The 14,637-nt window shown below is 38.7% G+C and overlaps 1 protein-coding gene across 1 annotated transcript in view; it reads right to left on the minus strand.

Annotated features, from left to right (window-relative positions):
* The window catches only part of BICRAL (BICRA like chromatin remodeling complex associated protein), a 723,876-nt gene that overhangs the window by 86,575 nt on the left and 622,664 nt on the right, over nucleotides 1-14,637 (minus strand). Inside the window, 1 exon segment of the mRNA XM_053712738.1 lies at nucleotides 8,458-8,552. Coding sequence (XP_053568713.1) covers nucleotides 8,458-8,552 — 95 coding nt within the window.

The following is a 14,637-nucleotide window of genomic DNA, read 5'->3' on the forward strand; positions in this document are numbered from 1 at the left end:
AAAAGTGGCCATAAGAGCATGTGGATAAAAAATATACCACAGGGCCAATTCCGTAGAATTCGCAGGAATTGTACGAATTTAGAGGATTACAATCTTGAAGCAGAAGTGTTAGAAAACAAATTTATTGAGAAGGACTATGATAGAGAGATCATTAGGGTAGCTAGAGATAAGAATGCCACATGCATGAGGGAGGAATTGATACAAACGAAAGCCAATCCATCGCAGGAGCAAAATATAACAGATAAAAAGGTAAGATTTATCACGACATATAATGAAGGGGCAGGGTTTCTTCAAAAAGTACTGCATAAACATTGGGGGATATTAAGAGCTGACCCCATCCTAAAAGAGGTAATAGAAGACAAACCAAATATAGTCTTTAAAAAAAAATAAGAATTTAAAGAATATCTTAGCCCCGTCCAAATTAAGAAGCCCAGAAATAGGGATAAGTAGTAAGCCAGGAACCTTGCAACAGTGGGTCTCTAGAAAACCGGGGACATTCAGATGTGGCAGGAAAAATTGCTGCATGTGTCCCATTATCAGTAACAGAGAATCTATAGATAATTGGAATCACACCAAGTCAATACCAATAAACTCAAGGGGTACCTGTCAATCCACATTTGTAATTTATGGGCTCACGTGTAAATGTGGGCGGATCTATGTGGGAAGGACAAAACGCAAAATCAAGAGGAGATGTTATGAACATATTCATAATATTGAAATAGGGTTGAAAACACACAGTGTGTCTGAACACTTTAAATACCACCATAAGCAAGATCCCTCCAGCCTACGAATCAGTATTTTAGAAGTTGTACCATCAGGGTCTAATCCACATCAGAGACTCATAACTTTGAGAAAGAAGGAAACAAAATGGATACAACAATTAGAAAGTTTAGCACCCAAAGGGTTAAATATTGACCTCGATCTCCAGGCGTTCATGCTCTGAATTATAATGTGTAAATAAACACTGAGAGTGATAGTATAATCTCAATTACAAATAGAGCCGGGACAAGCATTTATAAGTATAACAATAGGAAGAGTAGACAACATGATCCCTAGGCATTCAGACGGGGAATGGTTACACATTAACAACTACGTATAGAGTAGGGAGAGATATCTGTGAATAGAAATATATGAGGTAATATGGAGGACAGCCAGTCTCTAAAAATAAGAAGAATCAACTTTGATTTGGTAGCATCCTAAAAATAAGTAACACAATAGAATTTTTAACATTATGTATATACATCAATAAATAGAGTTATGATAGTATAATATTTTTAACGTACGAAATATAAGTATAGGAACATATACAGGAGTACACGGTACTGCAAGTATTTTAATGATGTGTTTTGATTATGAGACTTTTTATAAATTTTGAGTAGAAAGAATATATGGATGTTAGTTAATATAATGTAATGAAATGTATATTGAATGTATCAAACAGCTTTAACTTTGCAATTTTGTATTCTTATTACGGCATACCAATCTGTATTTGGTCAGAGGGGTGTGTGAGAAATCTGGACATGTGATTGGCCTACAAGATAGCAATAGGGTGGAGCTACCACTTTTAAACTACGGACCCCCGCGAAAAACTTCATACCTTGTTTGCAAGTCTTGAGAAAGTTCGCAGAGGTCGGACGAAACGCGTAGAAGAAAAAGGCACAAGGCAGCAGTCACTAAAAGAACAAAGTCCGTCTGCTGGATGATCAATAACTTACGGTGTATACCGGAGACAGCTCAATTATAAAGAAGACGTAAAAATCACAGCTGAACCGGGACTGAATAATCCTATATGATCTGCCACATTGAGGCGCCTGTTTTTATCTAAGCTCTTGTAAGTGCAATATGTATGTATGCGCAATTTGGAGGCATTAAAACTTTTACCTTGAGTCGTGGCTGCGCTCGTTTTTCTTTTTGTCTCTATAATAATTTATGTAAGAACTTACCTGATAAATTCATTTCTTTCATATTAACAAGAGTCCATGAGCTAGTGACGTATGGGATATACATTCCTACCAGGAGGGGCAAAGTTTCCCAAACCTTAAAATGCCTATAAATACACCCCTCACCACACCCACAAATCAGTTTAACGAATAGCCAAGAAGTGGGGTGATAAGAAAAAAAGTGCGAAGCATATAAAATAAGGAATTGGAATAATTGTGCTTTATACAAAAAAATCATAACCACCACAAAAAAGGGTGGGCCTCATGGACTCTTGTTAATATGAAAGAAATGAATTTATCAGGTAAGTTCTTACATAAATTATGTTTTCTTTCATGTAATTAACAAGAGTCCATGAGCTAGTGACGTATGGGATAATGACTACCCAAGATGTGGATCTTTCCACACAAGAGTCACTAGAGAGGGAGGGATAAAATAAAGACAGCCAATTCCTGCTGAAAATAATCCACACCCAAAATAAAGTTTAACAAAAAACATAAGCAGAAGATTCAAACTGAAACCGCTGCCTGAAGAACTTTTCTACCAAAAACTGCTTCAGAAGAAGAAAATACATCAAAATGGTAGAATTTAGTAAAAGTATGCAAAGAGGACAAAGTTGCTGCTTTGCAGATCTGGTCAACCGAAGCTTCATTCCTAAACGCCCAGGAAGTAGATACTGACCTAGTAGAATGAGCTGTAATTCTTTGAGGCGGAATTTTACCCGACTCAACATAGGCAAGATGAATTAAAGATTTCAACCAAGATGCCAAAGAAATGGCAGAAGCTTTCTGGCCTTTCCTAGAACCGGAAAAGATAACAAATAGACTAGAAGTCTTACGGAAAGATTTCGTAGCTTCAACATAATATTTCAAAGCTCTAACAACATCCAAAGAATGCAATGATTTCTCCTTAGAATTCTTAGGATTAGGACATAATGAAGGAACCACAATTTCTCTACTAATGTTGTTGGAATTCACAACTTTAGGTAAAAATTCAAAAGAAGTTCGCAACACCGCCTTATCCTGATGAAAAATCAGAAAAGGAGACTCACACGAAAGAGCAGATAATTCAGAAACTCTTCTAGCAGAAGAGATGGCCAAAAGGAACAAAACTTTCCAAGAAAGTAATTTAATGTCCAATGAATGCATAGGTTCAAACGGAGGAGCTTGAAGAGCTCCCAGAACCAAATTCAAACTCCAAGGAGGAGAAATTGACTTAATGACAGGTTTTATACGAACCAAAGCTTGTACAAAACAATGAATATCAGGAAGAATAGCAATCTTTCTGTGAAAAAGAACAGAAAGAGCGGAGATTTGTCCTTTCAAAGAACTTGCGGACAAACCCTTATCTAAACCATCCTGAAGAAACTGTAAAATTCTCGGTATTCTAAAAGAATGCCAAGAAAAATGATGAGAAAGACACCAAGAAATATAAGTCTTCCAGACTCTATAATATATCTCTCGAGATACAGATTTACGAGCCTGTAACATAGTATTAATCACGGAGTCAGAGAAACCTCTATGACCAAGAATCAAGCGTTCAATCTCCATACCTTTAAATTTAAGGATTTCAGATCCGGATGGAAAAAAGGACCTTGTGACAGAAGGTCTGGTCTTAACGGAAGAGTCCATGGCTGGCAAGATGCCATCCGGACAAGATCCGCATACCAAAACCTGTGAGGCCATGCCGGAGCTATTAGCAGAACAAACGAGCATTCCCTCAGAATCTTGGAGATTACTCTTGGAAGAAGAACTAGAGGCGGAAAGATATAGGCAGGATGATACTTCCAAGGAAGTGATAATGCATCCACTGCCTCCGCCTGAGGATCCCGGGATCTGGACAGATACCTGGGAAGTTTCTTGTTTAGATGAGAGGCCATCAGATCTATCTCTGGGAGCCCCCACAATTGAACAATCTGAAGAAATACCTCTGGGTGAAGAGACCATTCGCCCGGATGCAACGTTTGGCGACTGAGATAATCCGCTTCCCAATTGTCTACACCTGGGATATGAACCGCAGAGATTAGACAGGAGCTGGATTCCGCCCAAACCAAAATTCGAGATACTTCTTTCATAGCCAGAGGACTGTGAGTCCCTCCTTGATGATTGATGTATGCCACAGTTGTGACATTGTCTGTCTGAAAACAAATGAACGATTCTCTCTTCAGAAGAGGCCAAAACTGAAGAGCTCTGAAAACTGCACGGAGTTCCAAGATATTGATCGGTAATCTCACCTCCTGAGATTCCCAAACTCCTTGTGCCGTCAGAGATCCCCACACAGCTCCCCAACCTGTGAGACTTGCATCTGTTGAAATTACAGTCCAGGTCGGAAGAACAAAAGAAGCCCCCTGAATTAAACGATGGTGATCTGTCCACCACGTTAGAGAGTGCCGAACAATCGGTTTTAAAGATATTAATTGATATATCTTCGAGTAATCCCTGCACCATTGGTTCAGCATACAGAGCTGAAGAGGTCGCATGTGAAAACGAGCAAAGGGGATCGCGTCCGATGCAGCAGTCATAAGACCTAGAATTTCCATGCATAAGGCTACCGAAGGGAATGATTGAGACTGAAGGTTTCGACAGGCTGTAATCAATTTTAGACGTCTCTTGTCTGTTAAAGACAAAGTCATGGACACTGAATCTATCTGGAAACCCAGAAAGGTTACCCTTGTTTGAGGAATCAAAGAACTTTTTGGTAAATTGATCCTCCAACCATGATCTTGAAGAAACAACACAAGTCGATTCGTATGAGACTCTGCTAAATGTAAAGACGGAGCAAGTACCAAGATATCGTCCAAATAAGGAAATACCACAATACCCTGTTCTCTGATTACAGACAGAAGGGCACCGAGAATCTTTGTGAAAATTCTTGGAGCTGTAGCAAGGCCAAACGGTAGAGCCACAAATTGGTAATGCTTGTCTAGAAAAGAGAATCTCAGGAACTGATAATGATCTGGATGAATCGGAATATGCAGATATGCATCCTGTAAATCTATTGTGGACATATAATTCCCTTGCTGAACAAAAGGCAATATAGTCCTTACAGTTACCATCTTGAACGTTGGTATCCTTACATAACGATTCAATAATTTTAGATCCAGAACTGGTCTGAAGGAATTCTCCTTCTTTGGTACAATGAAGAGATTTGAATAAAACCCCATCCCCTGTTCCGGAACTGGAACTGGCATAATTACTCCAGCCAACTCTAGATCTGAAACACAATTCAGAAATGCTTGAGCTTTCACTGGATTTACTGGGACATGGGAAAGAAAAAATCTCTTTGCAGGAGGTCTCATCTTGAAACCAATTCTGTACCCTTCTGAAACAATGTTCTGAATCCAAAGATTGTGAACAGAATTGATCCAAATTTCTTTGAAAAAACGTAACCTGCCCCCTACCAGCTGAACTGGAATGAGGGCCGTACCTTCATGTGAACTTAGAAGCAGGCTTTGCCTTTCTAGCAGGCTTGGATTTATTCCAGACTGGAGATGGTTTCCAAACTGAAACTGCTCCTGAGGACGAAGGATCAGGCTTTTGTTCTTTGTTGAAACGAAAGGAACGAAAACGATTGTTAGCCCTGTTTTTACCTTTAGACTTTTTATCCTGTGGTAAAAAAGTTCCTTTCCCACCAGTAACAGTTGAAATAATAGAATCCAACTGAGAACCAAATAATTTGTTTCCCTGGAAAGAAATGGAAAGTAGAGTTGATTTAGAAGCCATATCAGCATTCCAAGTCTTAAGCCATAAAGCTCTTCTGGCTAAGATAGCCAGAGACATAAATCTAACATCAACTCTAATAATATCAAAAATGGCATCACAGATGAAATTATTAGCATGCTGGAGAAGAATAATAATATCATGAGAATCACGATTTGTTACTTGTTGCGCTAGAGTTTCCAACCAAAAAGTTGAAGCTGCAGCAACATCAGCCAATGATATAGCAGGTCTAAGAAGATTACCTGAACATAGATAAGCTTTTCTTAGAAAAGATTCAATTTTTCTATCTAAAGGATCCTTAAACGAGGTACCATCTGACGTAGGAATGGTAGTACGTTTAGCAAGGGTAGAAATAGCCCCATCAACTTTAGGGATTTTGTCCCAAAAATCTAACCTGTCAGGCGGAACAGGATATAATTGCTTAAAACGTTTAGAAGGAGTAAATGAATTACCCAATTTATCCCATTCCTTAGCAATTACTGCAGAAATAGCATTAGGAACAGGAAAGACTTCTGGAATAACCGCAGGAGCTTTAAAAACCTTATCCAAACGTATAGAATTAGTATCAAGAGGACTAGAATCCTCTATTTCTAAAGCAATTAGTACTTCTTTAAGTAAAGAGCGAATAAATTCCATCTTAAATAAATATGAAGATTTATCAGCATCAATCTCTGAGACAGAATCCTCTGAACCAGAAGAGTCCAAAGAATCAGAATGATGGTGTTCATTTAAAAATTCATCTGTAGAGAGAGAAGATTTAAAAGACTTTTTACGTTTACTAGAAGGAGAAATAACAGACAAAGCCTTCTTTATGGATTCAGAAACAAAATCTCTTATATTATCAGGAACATTCTGCACCTTAGATGTTGAGGGAACTGCAACAGGCAATGGTACATCACTAAAGGAAATATTATCTGCTTTAACAAGTTTGTCATGACAATTATTACAAACAACAGCTGGAGGAATAGCTACCAAAAGTTTTACAGCAGATACACTTAGCTTTGGTAGATCCAGCAGGCAGTGGTTTTCCTGTAGTATCTTCTGGCTCAGATGCAACGTGAGACATCTTGCAATATGTAAGAGAAAAAACAACATATGAAGCAAAATAGATCAAATTCCTTATAAGACAGTTTCAGGAATGGGAAAAAAATGCCAAACATCAAGCTTCTAGCAACCAGAAGCAAATGAAAAATGAGACTGAAATAATGTGGAGACAAAAGCGACGCCCATATTTTTTGGCGCCAAATAAGACGCCCACATTATTTGGCGCCTAAATGCTTTTGGCGCCAAAAATGACGCCACATCCGGAACGCCGACATTTTTGGCGCAAAATAACGTCAAAAATGACGCAACTTCCGGCGACACGTATGACGCCGGAAACGGAAAATAATTTTTGCGCCAAGAAAGTCCGCGCCAAGAATGACGCAATAAAATGAAGCATTTTCAGCCCCCGCGAGCCTAACAGCCCACAGGGAAAAAAGTCAAATTTTTGAGGTAAGAAAAAATGATAATTTAAAGCATAATCCCAAATATGAAACTGACTGTCTGGAAATAAGGAAAGTTGAACATTCTGAGTCAAGGCAAATAAATGTTTGAATACATATATTTAGAACTTTATAAATAAAGTGCCCAACCATAGCTTAGAGTGTCACAGAAAATAAGACTTACTTACCCCAGGACACTCATCTACATGTTTGTAGAAAGCCAAACCAGTACTGAAACGAGAATCAGTAGAGGAAATGGTAAATATAAGAGTATATCGTCGATCTGAAAAGGGAGGTAAGAGATGAATCTCTACGACCGATAACAGAGAACCTTATGAAATAGACCCCGTAGAAGGAGATCACTGCATTCAATAGGCAATACTCTCCTCACATCCCTCTGACATTCACTGCACGCTGAGAGGAAAACCGGGCTCCAACTTGCTGCGGAGCGCATATCAACGTAGAATCTAGCACAAACTTACTTCACCACCTCCCTTGGAGGCAAAGTTTGTAAAAACTGATTTGTGGGTGTGGTGAGGGGTGTATTTATAGGCATTTTAAGGTTTGGGAAACTTTGCCCCTCCTGGTAGGAATGTATATCCCATACGTCACTAGCTCATGGACTCTTGTTAATTACATGAAAGAAATATACATATATATACATATACATATACATATACATATATATATATATATATATACACACACACACACAGTGGCTTTATATAATAATCAAAATCCATTGTGCTGAGTAACCCCAAAACACTTAAAGTACAGTATCTCAGTTATGTGGTAGTTTAGCCTGCTAGATATGGTTCATGGGTCCAAGAGTGGCCCTTTTCTTTTCTATATTTTCCCCTAGTATCTCCCTTTTTAAAGCTTTTTTGTGACATTGGGCCAAGAGTGGCCAATATTTTAAGCACTGAGGGAGACGTATAACTATTATTTTTGAGTACATGGGATATTCCTGCCCCCTACTATTACCCCCTCTTTCCATTCTTACAGTTTGTGGTCTAAAGATAGGCCATTGTCTTTTAATCTGGGGTATGTCTTTTGTGTTTTAATTTGTATTCTCATAGGGGCTTACAATGTTGTTAAAAAAAAGAAGGTAATCTGTTAATGATAATGTACACAATTGTTTACCACTTGTAACATGTGTTTGCGCTGTTTTCCATGTGCGCATCGTATATTGCCTTTTACCATACCTCAATAAAGCTCTTTGAAAAAAACAAACAAAAAAAACTATATATGGTTTGTATGTACAGGATGTAAAATATTACTGCAATCGGTTTATACTGCACATTATATAAACATACCATTGCATCTTCCAATAAAAGCTGTCTGTATTTATTAAGCATTGACTGTGTCTTCTTGAGAATGTGTGTAGCCACAACTTCAAATTCATCATCAACTAAAAATAAAAAATGTTAAATTCATTTCAATAAAGCTTTCTATAAGATTTTAAAGACCAAAATATAAACAACAACATTTATGCTTACCAGATCATTTTTGTTTTTCATGATGCTGAGAGCCCATGATTCATCACATGTGGGATATACTTCCTGTACACCAGTAAGTAAAACAGCCCTAGATTGCAGAGCTTTAATCCACCCCATCTCTCAGCATTCATCAGTAATACATAAAACTAATCCGAGTAGAAAAGCTAGAAGTTAGGAACGAACCAAAGTGGGGAAAACCAGAACCTTCTGTCAACATAAGGTAATAAAAAAATGGACAGGGCCGTGGACTTTCACAATCATGAATGTAATACATTTATTAGGTAAGCACACATTTTGTTTTCTTTTGAATCTTGGTAAAAGTCCACTAATCAAAGAAACAAATATTTTAATAAGAACCATAGGCCCTCATGATCTAAAGTGGCGTAAGATCCTTACTATGCAGGCTGCAAACAGCTTTACCTATACAACCAAGCATTCTACTGCCCTTACTTGCTGCAATACTAGATTGATTACCAAATTTTAACTCATCTCAAATAATATTTTTCATGTCCTGTTCCTCTTTTGTAGCAGTCAGAAAAGTGTAATCGAAAATATAATTAACATTTTGCATATCACTTTTCATTTATCAACCCATAGAACATAAAGCCTAATACATATATTACACATGTGATCTAATAGCCAGACAGTGAAGTCCACAAGACCACCATAATAGGGTAAAACTAATAGTTTAAAAGCAGGGACTTAGACTAATCAGACACGACGATCCAGAGTTTTTTCCTGCCAAAAGCGGCAAAGCTTATAGTATAGTAAGCGTATACAAAGATGGTTTCATGCAGGTAGCTATCTTACAAAACTTGTAAAGAGAAGCATCTATCCCAAAACCTCAAGACGTAGACACTGGTCTAGTTGAATGAGCAGTTATACAGCTTACCCGCAACCCGATAGGCCTTTCTGATCAAATCCTTAAGCCAAGCTGCTAAAGTAGTAGATGTAGCGTTGTGACTCTTAGGAGGCTCAGAGAAGTAAACAAAAAAAGGGCAGAAGGAAGTCTATAGGTTGTGAAGGAAACACTCTTTGGAATTCATAGGACCTTGACACAAAGACAGTACCAAAACTTCCTGATTCATAGTGCCTGTAGGAGCCACCTTTGGAAGAACGGAATAGTTGGTTCTCAGAACTGCTTTATCTTGATTTAAAATTAGCAAATGAGGTTTAAAAGACAGATCAGAAAGTTTAGAGACACAGCAAGCCAAAGAAATGGCTAGCAGAAAGAGAACCTTCCAGTTCAAGAGCTGAATTAGACTAGTGATGGCTAACCTTGGCACCCCAGATGTTTTGGAACTACATTTCCAATGATACTTAGGCACTCTGCAGTCTAGTTTAGCATAATGGGAAATGTAGTTCTGAAACATCAGGGGTACCAAGGTTAGCCATCACTGATCTAGACTATGCATAGGTTCAAAGGGTCCTGAAGCACCTTCAGGAACAACATTAGATTCCAAGGTAGAGTCACATGTTTAATAACAGGTTTGATATGGTTAACAGCTTGGACAAAACTCTATGAAATAAAGAAAAAAAAGCAGGAATTTGATATTTCAGAGAACTAGCTGATAAGTCCTTCTCCAAACCATCCTGGAGAAACTCCAGAATTCTAGGAATCCAATGAAAATCCCTAGCTGCACACCAGGTAAGTCTTCCAGACCTTATGGTTGATGCGTCTGATAACAGGCTTCCGAGCTTGGATCAAGGTAACCATGTAAGACAAACCTTTATTATCAAAAACAGTTCTGCAAGTCAAAGTTAGTGAAATCAGGATCACTAATGCCTGTTCCTGCTTGATTCTGGTATTAATCTGGGGAGTAAAATTAAAGGAGGACATAAAGGAGGACATAAGGAGCAGAATGAAAGGATCTTGCCAAAGACTGGGCCAACTCTGGAGACCATTAAAGATTGCGGAGAGTTCCAAAATGTTAATTGGTAACCTTGCCTCTCACGGAGACCAAACTCTGTGCACACTCAAAGACCCCAGATAGCCCCCTAAACTAGAAGGCTGGCATCTGTTGAAATTACTGCCTCATCTGAAAGAAAACCCATACACAATAGGGTGGTGAATCTGCCACTTGATCCAGAGATCCTCGTAATCTATGTTCATTGACACAGAAGAAAGACTTGCAGAGGCCTTAGATGAAATCTGGAGAAAGGGACAGTGTTTGAAGAAGCAACCATCAAATCCACTACCTCCATACACTGGGCAACATTTGGAAACAGAGTATGTTATAATCTGGTGCATGCTAATTGAAGCTTGCAATAAAACAGATGATTAAGATTAAGTTTTTAAGTTTCCATTATAGTAGTTCAGAAGTCATTCACAAACTATTTTTGTTAATAAACAATTGGATTTGATTAATTTAATGTAGTTGAACAAACTCCGCATTCATGTATTCTTATATTTGTCTTTTTATTTTTACTTATTCTGTATTAAAGTTTAAGTTGATACTTCTGGGTTGTACATGTTTAAATTTACAATTGGGCCTGAGAGAGAACCGTGGACAATAGCGAGCTAGAAATTAAACTATTAAAGTGGACCTGTTTGAAGACTGTAGCCAACTTTTAAGCAGGGACACTGGAGTCTTATTTGGGATTGGGAACTGAATTGGACATTTCTTTCCAAAGATTGCCTCTTTTTTATTTAAAAATGGAGTCATTTGGTTAGCCAATGGTACTCCCATAGCGCCGGTATTACGAGTTTTGCTGTGAGGCCAAAAAGTGAGCGGTACAGCCTTATGAATTCTATCAGCCAATCGGAATGTAAGGGACACCATCATGGATGATGTCACTTAAAGGGAAACTTCATTCTTCAGCGACCATCGGAAGAAGAAGATGCTCCGCGCCGGATGTCTTGAAGATGGACCCGCTCCGCGCCAGATGGATGAAGACAGAAGATGCCGTCTGGATGAAGACTTCTGCCCGCTTGGATGAAGACTTCTGCCGGCTTCGATGAGGACTTCTGCCCGCTTGGATGAAGACTTCTGCTGCCTGGATGAGGATGGATGTCCGGTCTTCGAAAACTGTAAGTGGATCGTCGGGGGTTAGTGTTAGGTTTTTTTAAGGGTTTATTGGGTGGGTTTTATTTTTAGCTTAGGGTTTGGGCAATGTAAAAGAGCTAAATGCCCTTTAAAGGGCTATCCCCACCCAAATACCCTTTTCAGGGCAATGGTTAGCTTAGGTTTATTTAGATAGAATTTTATTTGGGGGGTTTGGTTGTGTAGGTGGTGGGTTTTACTGTTGGGATGTTGTTTGTATTTTTTTTACAGGTAAAAGAGCTGATTTCTTTGGGGCAATGCCCCGCAAAAGGCCCTTTTAAGGGCCATTGGTAGTTTAGTGTAGGCTAGGGTTTTTTTATTTTGGGGGAGCCTTTTTGATTTTGATAGGGCTATTAGATTAGGAGTAATACGTTTTTATTTTTGATAATTTCGTTTTTTATTTTATGTAATTTAGTGTTTATTTTTTTGTAATTTAGATAATTGTATTTTATTAATTTAATTTATTTTATTTGATTGTAATGTTAGGTTTTATTGTAAGGCAGGTTAGGTTTTATTTTACAGGTAACTGTATTTATTTTAGCTAGGTAGTTAATAAATAGTTAATAATATTTACTAACTAGTAAATAAATAATAAATAAATACAAACTTACATGTGAAATAAAAATAAAACCTACGATAGCTACAATGTAACTATTATTTATTTAGTAGTTAGCTTAGTTTTTTTTACAGGTATTTAGTTTTAAATAGGAATTATTTAGGTAATAATTGTAAGTTTAATTTAGATTTATTTTAATTATATTTAAGTTAGGGGGGTGTTAGGGTTAGGTTTAGGGGTTAATATATTTATTTAGTGTTAGTGATGTGGGAGGCCAGAGGTTTGGGGGTTAATAACTTTAGTATGGGGGCGGCAGATTAAGGGTTAATAACTAATGTAGGTGGCGGTGATATCGGGAGCGGCAGATTAGGGGTTAATAAGTGTATTTAGGTGGCAGCGATATCGGGAGTGGCAGATTAGGGGTTAATAGTTTTATTTAGGCGGCGGCGGCGATGTTAGGAGCAGAAGATTAGGAGTTAATAGCTGTAATGTAGGTGGTGGCGATGTTAGGGGCAGCAGATTAGGGGTGTTTAGACTTGGTTTTTATGTTAGGGTGTTTACGAAGCTATTTTTTCCGCGATCGCAGGTGTTAGGCTTTTTTTCTTGCCGGCTCTCCCCATTGATGTCTATGGAGAAATCGTGCACGAGCACGTCAAAACACCACTTGTATTTGGGTGAGGAATGGAGCTCAATGCCACCATATCGCCGACGCAAGCCTGGTTTTTAAAAACTTGTAATAGCAGAGCTATAGGGAGGCAAATTAACTACGCTTTTGTGGCGCTCGTTAATTTCCCTATAGCGCTGAAAACTCGTAATCTAGCTGTAAGTGAGCTTGCAGTGTGGGTGACAGCGAGTAGGCCTGTGTATGATATGTCAGAAGCCTTAATACTTGTTAAATTGCATAAATGTAGTTTGTGATACCCTCATTCCATGTGAACACTATGTGTAGATATTCAGAGAATAGGCAACATTTTCTACTCGCCTGCAGCACCTTTCTCTACCTTGCTTCACAGCAACCACAGACTGCTTTCAGTAGAAAGCCTATCCGAGGAAGTGCAAGCACAGTTTCCAGGATCGAGGTAGCAGCAGCACACTGTAGACCAGGGGTTTGGCAAATAAATACGCATTTCACCTGGGGGCCCGTGGCATCTTCACATTGGGAAAATATTTCTTAATGCTTAACTGTATTCCTTTATTGACCCCTCTGTCCAGGAAGCACTTATAAGTGGGAAAATGGGTCTTAGATTGGTTAGAGAACCACTATTGACATGAAAACAGATCACTTCAGAGTGTCACGGTCCTACTGCATGTTAGAGGCAAAGCATAACTGGGGAATGCTGGAAGATGGGGTGGAGTAATGATATGCAATGTAGGAGCGTTTTACCTCTTCCTGGTGGACAGGAAGTATATCCTGCATGTGATGATTTGTGAGCTCTCACCATCATTTGAAGGGGAAATATTATATATCTATGTTTAAAAAAATAGTAATCAAAATTAGATTGTGGTCACGTTACACCGCCTTGCAATTTAAAATATTAGAAACATTTGAAAGCTATAAACTAATGTTGATAAAGTATGTATGCTTTTACCCCTGCCATAACTCACTTAGCATACAAAAAAATTTATGCTTACAAAATTATGCTAACCTGATAATTTTCTTTTCTTCTAACGGGAAGAACCACAGCTGCATTCATTACTTTTGGGAATTCAGAACCTGGCCACCAGGAGGAGGCAAAGACACCCCAGCCAAAGGCTTAAATACCTCCCCCACTTCCCTCATCCCCCAGTCATTCTGCCAAGAGAACAAGGAACAGTAGGAGAAATATCAGGGTGAAAAAGGTGCCAGAAGAAGAAACTAAACTATGGCCGCCTCATCGATAAAACATGGGCGGGGAGCTGTGGACTCTTCCCGTCAGAAGAAAATAAAATTATCAGGTAAGCATAATTTAAGTTTTTCCTCTTAAACGGGAAGAGTCCACAGCTGCATTCATTACTTTTGGGAAAAAAATACCCAAGTTATAGAGGACAATGAATGCAAACAAAGGGCAGGTACAGAAGGTGGTCCCTTGAAAGGCACCACAGCCTGGTATTACCCACAAAAACAGTATAAAAAGAAACAACGTAACTGCCCATCAGTTAAACAACCGGCAAAGCCGTGCTGGAGACCACTCAAAATCTTTAGATTACGCTGAGCACTATGCCTCTGAAGAACCAAGTCCCGCAGGCTCCCATCGCACCAACTACCCAAAGGATGTACCTCCCCCTACCTCCGAAGGAGAGAACGGAGTACCCGAAGGAGATCCAAAGGACCATCAGAAAACCCCAAGAAAAGCGAAACTAAGGTTGTTACAAGACTCTCTAGACAGACAAAGATCCTATCCCCCAGAGTGACACTCC

This window comes from Bombina bombina, chromosome 4 (genome assembly GCF_027579735.1).
Source record: "Bombina bombina isolate aBomBom1 chromosome 4, aBomBom1.pri, whole genome shotgun sequence".
Lineage (NCBI taxonomy): Eukaryota > Metazoa > Chordata > Amphibia > Anura > Bombinatoridae > Bombina > Bombina bombina.